Source organism: Python bivittatus, unplaced genomic scaffold (genome assembly GCF_059951505.1).
Source record: "Python bivittatus isolate LINGU-HERP-01145 unplaced genomic scaffold, Pbiv_v1 ctg000610_np1212, whole genome shotgun sequence".
Classification (NCBI taxonomy): Eukaryota; Metazoa; Chordata; class Lepidosauria; order Squamata; family Pythonidae; genus Python; species Python bivittatus.
Genome location: NW_028277088.1, coordinates 58,167,233 through 58,186,383, shown reverse-complemented (window position 1 = coordinate 58,186,383; position 19,151 = coordinate 58,167,233). Strand labels below are relative to the sequence as shown.

The window sequence follows — 19,151 nt, the reverse complement described above, 5'->3', positions numbered from 1 at the left end:
CTAGTGGGAGGGTTGAGAAAAGGGAATGGAATGGATTCAGCATGTGTATACAGGGGTCCATAGCTATAAAAGAAGAATACTTATCAAGATGTTGTCCTTTGCTTGTCTGTTAGTTGCAAATGCAGAATACAATCAGTGATGCGACCAACTTTTATCAGTCTTCAGTTAAAAAATACATTGCTGGAAAAATGTGTTTCACTGGACAAGTGAGACCAAGATCACTTGAAAAAAGTATTACCCCGTACTTTTTGCTAGGAGTAAACTCCACTGAACTAAATAGGATTTATTTCTGAGCAGATGTGTGAGATTGTACAGAAAAGGCTTGCCATTCCAGACCACTTCGTTTAAACATACTGAGACTTTCCCCATCAAGATGTAGGCTCGAGTCCTTTCTCTGCTGAAAGTGAGACCCATTTATAGCTAATCATAATTAGCTGAGGCACGACCTTCTTAATCTACAAAAACAGGTCGGGGTAAGAGACACAGAACGTTCTAGAGTGTGCACCAAACACTTAAGCCTTGTAATACTCAAAGCGGTGATAATTAAAATACACGGAGAAGTCATAGGCCAGTACGTGAACAAGCGCTTAACGCCGCCGGCGCGAGGGGAAAGCGAATGTTTTGCAGTTGTGCAGGAGTCGCAGCCGAACGCTCAACGCTACGCGAGGCCGCCCGCCAATTCAGCCGCACGGAGCAGTTCTGCGCCGTCGCTTCATTCTAGTTCCCCCGCCCCTCCCCCTTTCCTTCCGTCCGCCGTTGTGACGAGAGCGTTCGAGGCCGGCGACTAACGAATTTGTTGGCGCCAGCGTGAGAAAAAGAAGAGGGGGAGGGCGGGCACGTACCCAGCCCCGCAGCATTTGTTGGCATGCGGGGATGCGGCGCCGAGGATTGCGGAGAAGACGCGACCTCTCCTCTGCATGCTGGAGGTTCCGTACCCCTTGGCTTGCTCTGGCATTGTCCCTATTGCAGGGACTCCCCTTAGGTAAAAGAGCGCGGCAACTACAGTACTTCTTCAAGTAGGAGAGGAAAAGGTAGAGGAGGGCCCTTAGGACCATAATGCGCCTCCTTGCCCTCTCTCCGGTATATTGGCCGCACAATTCGCGAGAAGAGTCCCCCGAGGATACTGCAAGTTGGAAGATTGTGGCTTGATCGCCGTTCGTTGGCGGGACGGAGGAGTATAAATCCAGCAAGCAAATCAGTAGTAGTGATTCGCATGGGAAAGCTTACATGCCAGCGTTTGTAGCTGGGCAGTTCGCAGAGTCTTTCTGTTCTAATCCATGCCTTCTGGGCTAGTGTATGGTCTCCGTTATGAATGGCCCAGTTTTTGCCAAATTTCCTTTTTTGACTTCCTGGAGAGTTTTATGTTTGGGCTCCTGTATAGTTGAAAGGTAAAATCTACAGAGTAGATTGCCTTTCAGAAGTAATTTTTTACGAACTACTGTAGCTTAGAAGTTTCCTGCGTAAATTTCCCCCACCCAGTTGAATAGTATATAAAGTGCTAAATCCCATGATTCACCCATAGACTTCCTGAATCAGACAATTCTGTTATTTAGGATTTTTGAAAAATGGTGGATTAATTATCTTTGTCCAATCTTGATTTAGACATCCTTCTGAGTAACTGAAAAATAGTGGGGTTTTTTTTTCTATTTCATAAGTGAAAACTACTTGTCTTATGAGAAGATAATTTAGAGAAGGAACTTAAAATGTTCTTGGGACAAGTTCCATAGTTCCTCACAGTGATTTTTGAGTGACTTTAAACCATCAAAGAATTTAAACCAAAGATTTATGCAATGTTTTGAGAAACTGGTGGACTTGTATTCCTTTAAATGCTGGTGGCCTGCTCACTGATGAGTCTTTTTTTGCTCTGGCACCTATTTCTGGATTGGCATCATAACCTTTTGGGAAACCCGATTGATCCACTTCTATAATGTATTTATCACAGTATTGTATTATATGTATTTATTATAGTAAAATATAGGAATGGATTTATATGAATGTCCAAGATATCCCCAGCTGTTTCTACTAGCTGGAAAGGTACTGTAACAGTACTTTCTTCTCTGAAGAACATGGGTAATTCCCAAGGGCTCTCAATTGTCATGTTAGATTTTTCCAATGCCTGTTAGGTTTCACATAATCCAAGGGCATGGAGATTTCAAGGTTATATATCTACTCTCCCCCCCTCTCCCCCCTGCAAATATGTCAGGAACAGTAATGCACAAGATATCTTTAAATAAATTTCAGTCCCGGAATTCATTTTTGATACTAGATCTAAGCATATAGACTTTTAAGCGCTTCCTAGCTCAATCTTTCTTCCTTTCAGCAAACTAGTTTTGGGAATGTGTGTATGTCAGCTGTTGCTGTTACTAAAGATTTGGATATAAATGGTTTTGTTCAGTTGTAAATCGCTCAGAGATCTGCTGTTAGATCTCTATGGAACATGCTGTTAGATCTCTATGGAACATAATTAACTTAGAAATTGTTTCTTATTACTTTTCTCTTGTAATTTTCCAAAAGAATATGAAAGCAAAACGAAACTAAAGAACAAAGATATCTGGAATAAATATTATTTTTGGAAATAGACAAACAAAAGTAATTTGGTTTGAAAGGACCTTTCAACCAAAGGATTCCAAAATGCACTTGAGCAAAGGAATTAATAGTAGTTGAGAGAGCAAAATAAATAGATTTCATTTTTATCTGAGAAGGGATATTGTGTTAGTGTTAGGATCTATTTATTTTCCTGCTTTTATAATCCAAAAATAGTTGTAGAAAATTTGAAAACATTTAGAATTAATTTATTATAGTTCTAGTTATTTCAGTATTAGTGGTTGTAGAGCTCCATCCTGTGGCTATCTATTGCAGTTATCTTCTATTCAGAAAGTGTAGTTTAAATCTTAGAAATAAGATCACATGGGATGAAACATATCTTTAACTGAATAGCAAAGTCCAAATGGTGAAAACAGGTTATTTAATTATGTAAAATGCTATTTTCTGGCTTGATGTTCAAAACTAAAATCCAAAAAAGATACTGCATATGTTGGTTGTTATTTTGTTAGCAGTTTGTAAAATGGAATATATGGCTCATCATAGACAAACTGAAACAAAATACCAGAAAGCAGAAATTATATTAACTCTTTTTGAGCTTTAGATTGGGATAATACTAGCTTTAGAAATGCATACCTCAATAACTTTTGCAAGTTTTTAACCAGATTGAAATTAAAATTGCCTCCATAATGGGTATGATGTACAGCATATGCTAAGCTTTGCTTAGTGATAAGCATAGGTAAGATACTTGCCCATGATTGCTATGCCTGATAACACAAAAATAAAGACCAGTTGCAGTTTACTGGTTGCTCTCCATGCCAGCTGACATGTAGTGGCTAATCAGAAAGCATTTCTCTTTTGGTTTGGTTTTTGGCTTACAGCCATCTCAGCATTACTATATTTAGTTCACAGAACTAGCAGCAAGAGATATTTATAGCTGGAATAGCTATACTATATTTTGGGCTGTTTGTGCCTCGAAACTGTATAGGTAGTCAACCTTAGGATAATACATATAGTCCACATTTGGATAATGCACAGGTTTTTGGCTCATAAGAAATCTATGATGAATCATAGATAAAACTTTGATAACATTGCTTCCCTTAACCATAATTCAAGCTGTATTATGGGTTGTATGTCACATTATATCTAACCATGCTGTGGCTTAGCATATGTTAACCGTGTTGATTAGTAGGGCTAAAATTTTAAATAAAAGTTATGTGACAGTCTTATTATATACCCATGTATTGAATGTTAACACAATTGAAACCAATCAGTCTTTCTTCTGAGCAGTCATTTATAGGATTGTATAAAGGATAACTTACTTGCTCTGTTCTAGAGTGTAATTCTTTCAATTGTTATAAGCTCATGCTTGTGATAGCAATGATAATGTCTAGCCAGTTTGTTTTCTCTTGGCCTCCTTTTATTATCTTTAGTATCGTCAAGCATCAGGGGGTTCTCTGATGATTCCTGATTTCATATAATGTTGTTCAAGTGTTTAAGCGTTAGATTTCTAGGGCTTCCAGTGAGCAGTCTGATTTTACTTTACTTAGTATTTGTTCTTGCAGTCAAAGGTATTGTCAGCAATTTTATCCAGCAGCCCAGTCCAAAGGCATCAGCTTTTCTTTGTTCTTTCTGATGATCCATATTTTATAGGCATATGTTACCAGGGAAAAGCTATAGCCTTGACAATTCATAACTTTGCTGTTGGTTGAAGTTGAATATTTTGTCTGGGTCTGTCATTGTATTTCTCCCAAGTAGTAGATATCTAGCAAACTTTTTCAGTCTCTTGGCCACTACCGTGTTATCCATACCTTGCAAACTGCATATAACACTTTAACTGCATCATCTTGTAAGATTATAAATAGTCCTGCTGGTATTTTATAAACTCTTGTGGCTTTGTTGTTAGTATTTTCTAGGACCCATTTAACTTCAGTTTCCCGAATGTCTGGCTCTAGTTTAGTGATCAGCAATTTTGGTATTTTTCATACATTCTTGTGTGCATTTGTACCATTTACAGTTTCTTTCTCAGTAGATGTTTGCCTTTTTTGTCTTTTATCATTCCCATCTTTGCATAAAAGCTTCCCTTAATTTCTGTAATTTTCTTTTTAAAAAACTCGTATCCTTCCCATTCTGTTTTATCCACAATTTCTTTCCATCGCTTATTTAAATTTAACTTCTTGTCTGTTTGTGTTCTTTTCTGGAACTCAGCATTTAGTGGACTATTTTTCCTCTCTTTTAGATGCCTTTCTTCAGCTCTTAATGTGTCATCAGAAATTTCATCTTTTGTTCATTTGCATTTTGGGATATTTTTATTTGCTTCATCTTTAATAGTGTCTTAATTTCAGTCCGAAGTTCTTCAGGCACTTTATCAAATTCATTTCTTTCTTTTATTGCATAATCAAATGGAAACTTGCTAAAATTAAATCTTGTTCGGATGATTTTGTTTAGTATAGAATAGTATTTCCTATAGTATAATATAGTTTTGTATAGCATAGTATAGTATAGTATCTTGTTCTGATTATTTTGTTTTCTATAGTTTTCTGTAGAATAAGTTTTAATTTTGTAGGAAGGGGTGATCTGAGCTGCAGTCAGCCCAAGATCTTCTTTTTGCTGACTGAAAAATCTCAATTTTTGCTTGCAGAAGATGTAACCAATTTGATTTGGTGTTATTCATTGGTGACATCCATGTATAGTGTTGTCTTTTAGTTGTTGAAAGAAGATATGTACTGTAAATATTGAATTTTCTTGGCAACTTCAGCATGCTTACTCCCCAAATAGCAATGGGAATTTCTGCTCTGACAACATCAAGTTTAATCCAGCCACTTCATAAACACCAGTGCTGCTTGTACTTGCTCTTTCCTTTTTCCCAGTTGTTACATATCTTTTCATTGGTAGGTGTATTCACCTCCCAGTGTCATGCTGACATTGTCCTCATTTTAAATGTCTGTTTAGTTTGTGAGATTTGCCCCGTTCGACAGAGAAACTCTCGTGACACGTGTGGTTCACAAAGAAGGTTTACTCATGCGTAACGTAGTAGTCACAAGCAAAGCCAGGACTGGCTTGGTACAATTGCATCACTTGTTATATTCCCCCCTTCCCGCGCTTTTTCCCGCCTCGTGATCGCGTTGCGGCTGTGGGCAATTAGGCCCCCCAATGTTCCCCCTGATCGTTCATGATGGCAGGGTCGGTCAGAGTCCATTGTCCTTGATTGCCAGTCCCCCTCCGGCTGGGTTGGCCCCTCCCTGCTACGTGCAGACCCGCGGGTTCTGTGCTGCGTTGCGATCTTGTTTCGCTGCCCTGCGGCCCCGTTCCTTGCTTGCTCGCGCCGTTATCAGTTCGTAATTAAAAGCTTCCGCTGCGGTTTTCCTGTTTAGCTGGCCGCAGGTGGCTCGTTAATTAGCGGCGCTTTCGGTTCCTCTTTTCCCCGCTAGCTACCGCCGGTGGATTCCGCGTGGTCTGGTTGCGAGCTTCCCTGCAGCCCCGTGCTTCCCTGAAACCTCGTGCTGACCGAACCTGACATGCCGCCCCCCTGACGACAACTCCCCCCCTCGGTCCTATTTCGGCTTCCCGGGGTATTTACTGTAAAAGTCCCGCACTAGGTCCGGCGCCCTTATGTGGGCTTTACTCACCCATTCGCTGTGGGACTTGGGGAAATGTTTCCATTGCACTAGGAGCTGGGTCTGCCCCTTGTGCCTCCGGGCGTCCAGTATCCGGTTGATTTCGAAATGCTGCTCCCCCGACCATGATGGGTGGTGGTACTCCCTCCGCCTTGTGCCAGGCGTTCCCCGGCTGGTGCAACTTTAGCAGGCTGCAATGGAACACCGGGTGGATCTTCCCGAGGCTTTTCGGGAGCGTCAGCCTGACGGTCACCGGATTGATGATCTCCGAAATGGGGAACGGCCCCACAAACCTCGGGCTGAGTTTTTTCGATGCCTGGTGCGTCTTTAGGTTTTTGGTTGACAGATACACCTGGTCCCCCACTTTCCACTTTTCCTCGGGGAGCCTCTTGCGGTCCGCGTGCTTCTTGTAGTCGGCTTTGGCTCTTTGCAATGCCGCGTGCGCCGCTCGCCGGGTCTCGTCGATTTGGGCGAACCAGGCGTCCAGGGAGTTGATCTGGGATTCCGGCTGAGGCAGCTCCGGCATGGGGACGAATTCTCTCCCGGTGGCTACTTTGAACGGAGAGAACCCGGTGCTCTTGTGGACGGCGTTGTTGTATGCCACCTCCGCGAATGGTAGTAGCTCCGCCCAATCGTCCTGTTGGTGCCCCACGTAGCAGCGCAGGTACTGTTCGAGCCCACCGTTCAGGCGTTCCGTGGCTCCGTCCGTCTGCGGGTGCGCCGCGGAGGATAGGGCTTGTTTCGTCCCCACCCGCTTCAGGAACTCCCGCCAGAACCGCGCGATGAAGTTGCCGCCCCGATCGCTGACGATACGTCGAGGTGCGCCGTGGAGTCGGTAGACATGTTGCACGAACAGTTTCGCCAGCCCCTCTGCCGTGGGGACTCGCCGGCACGCTACAAAGTGCGCTTGTTTGGAGAATAAGTCCGTGACCACCCAAATGGCGGTCTTCCCCTTACTCTCCGGGAGCTCCACTATGAAGTCCATGGTGACCTCTTGCCAAGGGCCGTCGGGTTCCGCTACCGGCTGGAGTAGGCCTCTAGGTTTGCCTTTGGCTCCTTTCGCCGTTGCGCACACCGGGCAACCCCCCGAGTACGCCTCCACGTCCTTCCGGAGCGTGGGCCACCAAAACTGCCGCCGGATTAAGTGGAGTGTCTTTACGAAGCCGTAATGCCCCGCGCTCCGGCTGTCGTGGGCTCTCTCCATGACCTCCCGTCGGCAACCCTCGGGCACGTACAGCTTTCCTTCGTGCCACCACAACCCCTCTTGGCCGGTTAGCGCCTCTCGGTTCTGCTTGAGCCAACCGTCCCGCTCCGCTGCCTCCGCGAACCCTTGCCTTACTTCAGACGCCGCGTCCCGTCGCTCCCCTTGGTCTGGCTTCGGGTCACCGCCTTTGCAGCCAGCCTGCTGGCGGGGATGACGGAGTCCACGATCTCCTCCCGTAGGCTGGCGTGTTGGGGCATGCGAGACAGTCCATCCGCTAAGAAGTTGCGCTTCCCGGGGATGTGTTTCAGTGTGAACCTGAACCTCCCGAAGTATTGGGACCACCGTGCCTGTTTGGGGGATAGCTTACGCGGGGTCTTCAGGGCCTCGAGGTTCTTATGGTCCGTCCACACCTCGAACGGTTCAGTTGCCCCCTCCAGTAGATGCCTCCACGTGGCCAGCGCCCACTTGACCGCGTACGCCTCTTTCTCCCACACCATCCACCTCCTCTCCGTCTCGGTGAATTTGCGGGAGGCGTAGGCGCACGGGTGGATGGCCCCCTCCGGGCTGGGTTGGAGCAGGACTGCTCCCGTTGCCACGTCTGATGCATCCACTTGGATTATAAACCGCCGGTCTGGGTCGGGATGGCGCAGGATCGGCTCCGCGGTGAACCGCTGTTTTAGTTCCTCAAACGCCCCCTGGCATTCTGCAGTCCACGCGAGTGCCATGCTGGGCTTGGGGGTTTCCCAGTGCCCTTGGTTTTTAGCAGGTCGGTTAGGGGAAGGGCGATTTGGGCGAAGTTCGGGATGAACTGACGATAGAAGTTCGCAAACCCTAGGAAGCTTTGGAGTTGCCTCCGGGTTCGCGGCGCTTCCCAGCCCAGGACATCCCTTACTTTCGCCGGGTCCATCTCAATTCCCCGGCTGGATATTCGGTAGCCGAGGTAGTCTAGTTGCTCTCGATGGAACTCGCATTTCGAGAGCTTTGCGTACAGCTGTGCCTTCAGCAGTCTCTGGAGCACCGTGCGCACCAGGCTCACGTGCTCCGCCAGGGTCTCGGTGTAGATGAGGATGTCGTCCAGGTAGACCAGGACGCCCCGGTAGAGTAGGTCGTGCAGCACCTCATTAATTAGCTGCATAAATACCCCCGGGGCCCCTTTTAATCCGAACGGCATCACGGAAAACTGGTAGCTTCCGAGCGGGGTGTTGAACGCCGTCTTCCACTCATCTTTTGCGCGGATCCTAACTCTGAAGTAGGCTTCGCGCAAGTCCAGTTTTGTGAACACCCTCCCCTTCGACAGATGCGACATCAAGTCCTTCATCAGGGGGAGGGGGTATTTGTACTCCGTGCTGATTGCGTTCCGCCCCCGGTAGTCTACGCACATACGGAGCGAGCCGTCCTTCTTCTCCCGGAATAACACCGGAGCCGCTAATGGTGACTTCGCGGGTTGGATGAATCCCCGTGCTAGGTTCTTGTCTATGAACTCGCGCAGGGCTCCCATCTCCCTCCTCGACAGGGAGTACATTTTTGGCTTAGGCAGGGTCGCTCCTGGCTCTAGCTCGATGGCGCAATCACTGGGCCGGTGTGGTGGGAGCTGGTCAGACTCCTTCTCCCCGAACGCTGCCGCCAGGTCTCGATACTGCCTCGGGATTCCGCCGCCCGTCGGGGGTTCCCCGGGTCCGGCCCCTCGCTTTGCGGTTGCCTCGCCAGTCGCCGCTGCCTCCCCTCGCCTCGGGATCGTGGCGGGTCTCCGGGGTCCCGGCGCTGCTGCTGCTGCTGCTGCTGTTGCTGTCGCCGCCCGGGTCTCGGGCCCCATCTGCTCTCGCCCCGTCTCCCGGTGTCCCGGACCCTCCGCTTGTCCGCCGGTGGTTGCGGCTGCCTCCGTCTCCACGGCTCGGTCCCCTCTGCTCTCGCCCCTCGCCGGTCTGTCGACCCCGAACCGCACTGCCTCCGCCGTCCAGTCGACTCGTGGGTTCCGCCGCCGCAGCCACGCCAAGCCGAGTACCACCGCGTAGTCGGCCACCGGGACCACCACGAACCTCAGTTCTTCCCGGTGACTCCCGATCGTCATCTGGACCGGCTCGGTGTAATACTGAGCTGGTCCCCCTGCCAGCGTGCCATCTAACTGGCTGAATGAAATGGGCTCCCGGAGGCGCCTCAGCTGTAGCCCGAGCCCCGAGACCACCGCTGGGTGCATCAAGCAGTGGGTGCAGCCCGAGTCCAGTAGCGCCCGTAGCTGCGCCTCCCCTCCGGATCTCACCCCCGGACGTGTATCCTCACCCGGAACGGTGGGCAGTCCTCGTCTCCTATTGGGTCCGCGCGCCTCGACTCCCCTGCTCGCACTGGGACGCCGTTCAGTGCGAGCGCGCCTCGTTTCCCGCCGGCTCCGAGTCCTCTCCGGAGGATGCTGTCTCCGGGGTCGACCACCCCCGCGTCCTTTCTCGGTCACCGCCGCCACTGCCCCCTTCCGCGGTCGGTCACCGGTCCTTTTCCCGTTCGCACGCGGGGTTTTGACTTCGGGCCGTGGTGGGGCGCCTTCCCGCTCCGTCGGGCACTGCGCTGCTCGGTGGCCTCTGCCTCCGCATCGGAAGCACAGATTCGGGGCTCTGGTCGCCTCTCGCCTCCCGGTGGACTGCCGTCGACCGCTCCGTCTCTCCTCGGGGGTCCTCTCCCTCGGCCGGTCCCTCGTCTGGTCCCGTCGTCTTGTGCTCTGTTGGATCTGCCGCCACGCCGATTCCGCCGTTCCGGCCAGCCAGATCCAATCCTTCACTGTGGCCGGGTCGTCCCGCCCCAGTGCCCGTTCCAGGATCTCTGGGTTGAGTCCCCTCTTAAAATACTTCACCTTCAGGGACTCCGGCCAGTCCGCGAGCTTCTCGGCCAACCTCCGGAACTCCAGGGCATATTCCGATACCGATTTGCCCCGCTGCCTGAATTGTAGGATGTCGTCCTCCGCCCGCTTGGCGCTCAATGTGTCCTCGAATCTGTCCCGGAGCGCCTGCATGAAGTCCGGGAAACTCCGTAGTTCCGCCGCGTTGGCATCGTACAGCCCGATCACCCAGCTGGCGGCTTGGCCATCTAGCAGCTCGGCCACGTAGGATACCCTGTCCTCGTCTCTAGCGAATAGGTGACCACCCCTCTGCATGAACCCCCTGACGTGCGTCAGAAAGTGCGGCAGCTGTTCGGGGTCCCCTGAGAACTTCCCAGTGATACCTCGAAGTCTCAGGGCGTCTGCCGCCCGTTGGTCCTCCGACCGGGGCGCCGTGGGTGGTGCCGGCGGGGGTGTCGGACCGCCCCCCTGTCGCTCGCCTCCTCGTTTACCGCCGGTGGCCCCACTCTCTGCAGTAGGGTCTGGAGCATCGCCTCCACGGCGTCTAGGCGTCGCTCGACTCTCTCCTCTAGTCGGGCGAATTTCTCGCTCCACTCACGGTCCCGGAACCCCGAACCCCGGGTCATCGTAACGCCCGAATCGTCTGGTCCTTGATTCACGCCCATCGACCACCGCTCGGATGGAGTGCGCCCGGCCCTGGCCGCTGCCCCGTCGCTCCCGGGCGGCTCCGACCGCCCTTCCGCGAGCCTGGATCCCTCGCGCTCCAGCTGACCCACGGATTCCTCGTCGCTGGTCATGCCTGTATTGAGAAAGAAAACGCTCCTCGGTGGTACCGGGTAGCGCTGACGGTGAGTCCTGGCTTTATGTGAGATTTGCCCCGTTCGACAGAGAAACTCTCGTGACACGTGTGGTTCACAAAGAAGGTTTACTCATGCGTAACGTAGTAGTCACAAGCAAAGCCAGGACTGGCTTGGTACAATTGCATCACTTGTTATATTCCCCCCTTCCCGCGCTTTTTCCCGCCTCGTGATCGCGTTGCGGCTGTGGGCAATTAGGCCCCCCAATGTTCCCCCTGATCGTTCATGATGGCAGGGTCGGTCAGAGTCCATTGTCCTTGATTGCCAGTCCCCCTCCGGCTGGGTTGGCCCCTCCCTGCTACGTGCAGACCCGCGGGTTCTGTGCTGCGTTGCGATCTTGTTTCGCTGCCCTGCGGCCCCGTTCCTTGCTTGCTCGCGCCGTTATCAGTTCGTAATTAAAAGCTTCCGCTGCGGTTTTCCTGTTTAGCTGGCCGCAGGTGGCTCGTTAATTAGCGGCGCTTTCGGTTCCTCTTTTCCCCGCTAGCTACCGCCGGTGGATTCCGCGTGGTCTGGTTGCGAGCTTCCCTGCAGCCCCGTGCTTCCCTGAAACCTCGTGCTGACCGAACCTGACATAGTTTTCTTGGCAGAATACTGGTGTGGGTTGCCATTTTCTTCTCCAGTAGATTTATTTAGTCTAATTTCTCATATACCTTGCCCATCATGGGTGGTCCTTCTGTTTAGGTCTAAGTTATAACTTACAGTGTCTTTGAGATATGCACACCTTGCATTCAGTAATCAACCATGAGCGAATAGAAGAATGTTCCATTTATAGAGATATGCATTTCTGCAAGCTGGAGTTGAAGTAGGATCATGAAAGGACATTTGAAGGGACTTTTATTGCTGAATATGGAAAATATGTGGAATTGGAAAAGCTTTTTACAGCTGTTGGTAGAGAAGGAAGTAAAAGAAGCTATTTAATCTATCATAATGACGTACATAATTTTAATTAGTGTATTTGTTTTGAAAATGAATTATTTGCTCTTTAGTATAACTTTTAGAGTGTGTATAATAAACACATCTAAAATACATCTAAAACAAAATAATAAGGCATGTTTAAACAGTGAATTTACACAATCAGTTCAGTGCTATCATATAGCAAAAATAATTGATTAATTTGCTATGTCTCAGCACAAACTCACAGATATACAGGTAATCCTTGCTTAGCAACTTATTCAGCGACCATTCAAAGTTACGGTACTGAAAAATAACTATGACCAATGCCCATATTTACGACTTTCACAGTGTCCCTCACTCAAGTGATCACCATTAAAGTCAGTATGCAATGTCCTGTGCCTGACCTGTTTTTCTTTTTCCCCCTTGCAGAGTGGAGAGATTGGAGAGGAAGGGATTACAAGAGAGTAAGCAGGCACACAATGGGGAATACACATTGAAAACAGTGCGGTGGTGCTGACAGCCTGGAGCGTGCTATGCAAATAGCCCGGTGTATTCCCCATTGTGTGCCTGCTTACTCTCTTGTAATCCCTTCTTGCTAATTACCCCAGCACTGGGGTGAGTATTTCAAAGGGTGGGGGAGTGGTTAGGAGGCAAAGAAAAGCTGAAAGTGTAAAACTGATTAGTCTGGTCAGTTTTGAGCTGGCTATCCCAGCACCAGGGTGAGCATTCCAAAGGGCAAGGGAGTGGGGAAAAAGAAAGCACAGTTGCGATTGTAAGAGTTACCACATTCATCACCGAATGAAACTCTCCCGAAACACAGGTTCAGCCAAAGAAGTTTAGTCAGGTGTAATGCAGGTGATTACAAGCAAAGCCAGGATTGGCTTGGCGTGGTTACATACAGCGGTTTTATAGGGTTCCCGCCTTGACCCGGAGTTACCCCCTTTTTCCCGTTGCCTGGGTTACTGGTTTGCCCGCGGTACTCCCCTTGCCCAAATGGCAGATTCAGCCATGTTTCTTTGTCTCCCTGATTGCTGTCCTTTGTTTGTGGGGTTGTTGAGTTCATTGGGCTTTTCTTCAGGCTAAGCCGGGGATCCTTAATTGCTCGCCGATTGCTGCGCTTCTGAGCCGCTGCGGTTTGCGTTGCCTGGGGTGCTCGAGGGAAGCAGGCTTTGTTACAAAATATCCGCTCCTGCCCTGAGTCAATTGCCGCTGCCTACAGGCAATTGACTTGCGGGTTGCCTACTTCATCTTTTCTGCTGCCTGTGGTGAAATTGACTAGGGGGCAGTGAAACTGAACAGCGGTATTGGCCGTGCAGTGCTGGCTGAATCTGACAGCGATCACATGATTTCCCACTTAATGACCGCTTTGCTTAATGATAGAGCTGCTGGTCCCAATTGTGGCTGCTAAGTGAGGACTACTTGTATATATATTTGTGCTTCAAGTCACTGTTGACTCCTGGTGACTGCCTTGACAAGTCCTTGCAGTTTCCTTGGCAAGGTTTCAGAAGTGGTTTGCCACTGCCTTCTTAATAGGGCTAAGAGACTGGCCCAAGATCAACCAGCTGGCTTTGTTCCTAAGGCAGCACTAGAACTCTTAGTTTCCTAATTCTAGCCTGATGCCCTAACCACTTCACTAAACTGGCTCTGTTACAAACCCATAAAATCACAATTAAATTAAAAGGTTTAAGAGAATAAAAAAGGCTTTTGCCTGGTATGAAAAAAAAATAGACTTCTACCAGACCTCTCACATTAACAAGTGTTCCTCAGTCATTTAACATGCTGGTGTGGGGTTACAGGACCTAACATCTGCTGGATATGAAGACGAGAAAGTTAACTTGAACTTTTTTCTATTTTCTACCAGCCTCTTCCAAGAAGATTACATTTGTTTAAACTGAGAGTGTAAATGGCCCCAAATCATGTTTTGTTTTGTTGCATTCCATTAATACTACCATGCTAATACTTTGTTTAGATAATTGTCTGAAGTTTCGTGGTTAACATTTTCATCACATATTCATCCTGTTAGGCCAGGAGCTAGTGCCCACAGATTGCATATAGCCCAATAATGCTTTAGTTAACAGTTTAGACAGCAAAGATGCCCATCAGTTGGCATAGCATTTGTGCACCTCTGCAGATACCATATCTTCACCTGGGACTTAACCAGATAATGCTTTAGTGTGTGCCTCGGATTTCTTCTGAAATTTAGTGGTGGTTTGTTACCAAAACTTGGGAACAGAGCAACTGATTGGCAACTTTCATGCCAGACACATCTCTTTGTTCCCTGTTTCACCCTACATAATTGTTACTTAACTTTTCTTTTAATTCTGGTTCCTTTCTTTCTGCATGCTGACATTTGGAAACCATGATTGCCAGTAGCATATACTCTGATTTTTAGAGGCAAAGTGCTTTTCTCTTTGTTCTTAAAGATAGTAGCTCTCTTAGGGGAAACCAGAAGCCCATCAAAGTCAATTAGGCATTCTTAAGAATCTTAGAATTAGTACTGTTAATATTTCTAAGTAATTTATAAGTGCAATAAATAGCATGAATTGATTAAAAATTGATCAAAACTGAATAGGAAATTAAAATTTGAAGTATTTTATTTTTAAATATGTATTTTGTTTCTGAAATTAATGGGAGTAATGTGCTAAGGAAATCAAGTGTCAAATAAATGTATCCTGTATTTTTCAGAGGGATTAATATATAAGTAATTAACTATTTTGCAAATTAATAAATGAGGACTGATAAGAATGTTGAAGAAAAGCTGGACATGGATATATGGCCCTACCCATTTTTTGAGTTTGGCCATCAAGATACTACACAGAATTTTGGATCAGAATTTAGATCAATTTATGACTGATTTATGAAGATTTTGGCTTTTTCAAAAGAATTATGATAATCAGAATAGGAAGATAACTCAGGATATTACTGTTTTGTTACCTAATATTAAACGAGCATTTTCTGATTTGAATATACAGTGGAATCTTGCTCTATGCAGTCTGGTTCTTTACACCAAAGCTAACATGATGGGGGACAGCAAAGGACAACTGAACATTTCCAGCATTTACCACAGCATCTTAAACTATATTTTTAAAGCTTTGTTTGAACATGGCCAGTTCATCCTGTATTATTGCAATCATTTAGCTGTGCTTGCTTCAATCTGTTCTTTTGTTTCTGATTAGTCAACAGTCTTTTGTGTCTAGTTATATTTCTAAGATTTGAATTTTATGTTATTTTTTCCTCTTATTTTGACAGGTTATTCTTCTACCAGAATAGATCCTAGTACATTGAAAGTTGTAGGATCAACAAATTTACCAGGTACATAGTAAATGCTATACATTCTTCAAACTAACCTGAAATTTTGGGAAGGTTTTCAACATTGGGTACATTCAGATGATCATATTTTGTCTTAAACTGAAATGCACAGTTCATGCCTCATGAATGTTAATGCCACTCTCTTTTACTACTTCCTGTGAGAAGTGAAAAAAAACCCAGAAACCACAATTCCTATTAAACTTGAATCAACAAACTGTGGTTAATGATTAATCTAAAGACAGCATAATATAAAACCATAATTTTTAATTGTTTTCTTTTCCTGGATTGTTTTGGAAGCCATTAACCATAGTTAATATAGTTAACAGTTCCTTGATCTCCGTTCAGCTGTAATAAGAAATCTGTAGCTAAAAATGGGGCTTCTGACTTGTCTACCATTCTCATAGAAGAACGGAATGTGAGCAAAGCACATAATTTGCTAGTTATAACGAAGACATCCTAGCATGTGAAAGACTTCCCATGTATTCTGGCATTTATGCCAATTAAATATTTCATGCAATCCTGAATACTTAGCAGCTAGAGAACTACTTACAAGCAAATCTCTTTGAAATTAGTTGGATTTACTTCTGAGTAAACATAGAGTGAGCTATAATGTAGTTGCAAAAATGTTTTTAGAACAGTAGAAGGTATTTTAACTACAGTTAGACTTGTAGTTGAAGAAGAAGGCAAGTTATATATTTTTTACATACAGGTAGCCCCGGGATATTAAGAATGCCTGGTTTACAGACGACCCATAGTTAGGAGCCCATTGTAGCAAAATTCGAGTAAAATACACAATGATTTGAGTTAAATACACAATGGTTCCAGTTCATTACACAATACTACTTATACAGTATTATACAATAATACTGTTCTGGCTTACATACAAATTCGACTTAAGGACAAACCTTGGGAACGGAACTTGTTCTTAAACTGGGGACTACCTGTAATCTTCGCTTACCAACCACAATTGGGACTAGCAACTCTGTTGCTAAGTGCCATGGTCGCTAAGTGAAATATGTTACTGCACCAGACTTACGACCTCACTTTTGCTTCCACCATTGAGTGAAGCACTGCAGTCACTTTCGTTGTTAAGCGAATCGCCGCAGTCGTTAGGTGAGACGTGACTGCGATGTGCAATTTCACTTCCGTGTACTCCCATTCTCTTGTTGGAAGCTGGTTGTGAAGCACAGGCACAGTGATCACGTGACCGCAGGATGCTGTGATGTTTGTAAATGTGTGCCAGTTGCGAAGTGCCCAAATGGACATTGCAGCAGTTATACATGCAAGGATTGGTCACAAAGCTGTTTTTTTTCCAACCATCATAACTTCAAGTGGTTGTTAAACAAGACAGTGAGACAGTACAGCTGTTTTTTTTTTTTCTTTAGTAGTTAGCCTGAATAATATTACGTAATGGAGAAATAAGTGTGGTGTTAGATTTGTAAAACATTCTAATTCTTATGGTTACTTTTAGTATATAATTTATAAAGTTACTCCTATGGGTTTTTTTAAAGTACATCTATATATACAGTGACCATATTTTCTTGAAAAAAATAAAGGATAAACTTGAAAAGGGGGCAAATCTGAAAAAGGTTCATAAGGATTTAGAGAATTATGTTTATAACTTCACTTTACAAAGGAAAATTCAAGAGCAAAGCCAAGAAAATAATTAAATAAATCTAAAGGTCAGCATTCTGAAATAAAGGACTATCCTTTATAATAAAGAATGTATGATCACTATATATATAATCTTTGATGATGCCTACGTACGATTGGGTCCAGTTGTTCCTTATATGGGCCATGGTTTACATGTGTTAGTTATGTGTAGGTATTCTGGGAAGTTATGGGTATCTGTGTAGCAGGATACTAAACATTACGCATTAGAATAAATCTTGAACATAGTATTTTTCAGTTTTTAGCATAGTTTTACTTATATAATTGTTAATTTAACTGTTTAAACAGTTAATTTAATTGTTAATGTACTTTCATGTAACAAGTATTAATTAAATTATATTTTCAGTGAAAGTTTATGTCAGGCAGCATCATAACAGTCCGCGTATTCTGTGTTTAACAAATCATCTGAGAAATTCAGAATTGATCGATCCAATATTTGAGTGGCATGGACCAAGTGGTGATTTGGTTACAGGTATTTTCCTCCAATACTACATAATAATGTTTCCCAATTTTTCATGTAAAACAAGGATAGAATCTCAGATTATATATATACTGTTGTATATTAATTACATCTAAGTAATTTAATTTAATTTTAATTACAATTAAATGTAGATAAACCAAACCAATTGTTTTTAACAATTTTGTTTTTGTCTTTGCCTTACAAGTAGTCCTCAACTTATGACCATTAGTTCAGCGACTGTTTGAAGTTACGATGGCGCTGAATGAATGGTTATGACCAGTCCTCAGAGTTCCGGCTGTCCCAGCATTTCCGTGGTCACGTGATTGTGATCTGGGCACTTGGCAACCAGCTCACATTTACAAACAGTTGCAGCACCCTGCAATCACATGATCACCATTTGTGACTTTCCTTGCCAGCTTCCCCAGAAAGTCAGTGGGAAAGCTGGTAGGGAAGGTCGTAAGTCTCCCCTACCCATGGACCTTGCCCCAGCTTCTCTGCACTTGTGCTGGCCACTCAAGCATCCTCACTGTATCTTCCTTGTGCCACCATGTACCCTTGTACACCCTCCCTGAGCCTCGCTGCACCTCCTTTACACCTCCCTGAGCCTTGCCATGCCTCCCTCTCACTCTCACACACCACCTTGATGTGCTTCCCTCGTGCACCCCCTCGTGCCCTCCCCCACCCAGCAACAGCTGCTTGTCTGCTTGCGAGCTGCCTGGGACTTGCAACTTCCTGCCAATTTCCCCACTGACTTGGTTTTGCCAAGTTGCCTCACCTAATGACTGCGGGATTTACTTAACAACTGCAGCGATTACTGCAGGGATTGCCATTGCCAAGTGATGTGTCGCACTTTACGACTGTGTCGCTTAGCGATGGAAATTCCAGTCCCAATTGCTGTTGTAAGTTGAGGACTACCTGTGCTTAAGTTTTGAAGTTCAGCCCCTGCAATTTCATTCAAAGAACAGATGCAGCCCTTGGGCTAAAAAGGTTGTACTCTCCTATTTAAATAGGGGAGAAAGTTGTTATTCACATAGAAAGGACTTAACTTTGGCTATATTATTATTGCTAGTTCACATCTATGTTTCAACTTGAATAATCATAATTCATTTTAATGAAAGTATGAAACTTTTATGAATGCAGCCCATTGTCTCCTCTTTTTATGGTCTTAGATCAAGTATCAACTGTAGATGCCTGTTTTGTCTGCTTAGTAGGTTAGAATCTTGGCTCATTCACAGCAATAAAAAACTGTAAATGAGTAAAATGCTAATTTGTATATGATTATCAAGATATATAAATGTAAGATGTAAGTATATTTAGAAATTATACATAGTGAGACCCAGTATGGTATCATGATTAAGGTTTTGGACTAGAGTCCCAGGTTGTATTCTACCATCACCCACAGAAGCTCACTGGGTAACTTTGGGCTAGTCATTCTTAGCCAGCCTACCTCACAGGGTTGTTGTGAGACAAAATAGGAGGGAGTACTATGTATGCCACCTTGAATTCCTGTTACAAAATGTGGGGTATAGATCTAATAAATACACATTTTATTGTGTAAGGCTTTTATTAAATAATTAAAATATATAAAACCCTTGCTAACCGACAAATCTTACTGTCCTACATCTTCTGCACAGATAATGTCATACAGTTTGGTAATGAAACTCAAAAACATAAATCAGAAAACACTTAGCAACGTAAGAATTAAAAGGTAGGCAGACGTTTCCTGGAGGGCATTCTATAATTTTCTGGGTACTGATGAGTAGACATACTCCTG

General features: G+C 45.6%; 1 protein-coding gene across 3 annotated transcripts in view; it reads left to right on the top strand.

Annotated features, from left to right (window-relative positions):
- Positions 1-735: 735 nt before the first annotated feature.
- ZPBP (zona pellucida binding protein) overlaps positions 736-19,151 on the top strand; it is a 43,456-nt gene continuing 25,040 nt past the window's right edge. For 2 of the 3 annotated variants that reach the window (XM_025174507.2, XM_088150114.1), the window contains exons 1-3: positions 737-982; positions 15,187-15,249; positions 17,264-17,389. In XM_025174507.2, the coding sequence (XP_025030275.2) occupies positions 874-982; positions 15,187-15,249; positions 17,264-17,389 (298 nt within the window). In that variant the 5' untranslated portion in view covers positions 737-873. Of the gene's footprint in view, positions 983-15,186; positions 15,250-17,263; positions 17,390-19,151 lie in introns of all 3 variants that reach the window. The other variant, XM_088150115.1, reaches the window with a different exon arrangement.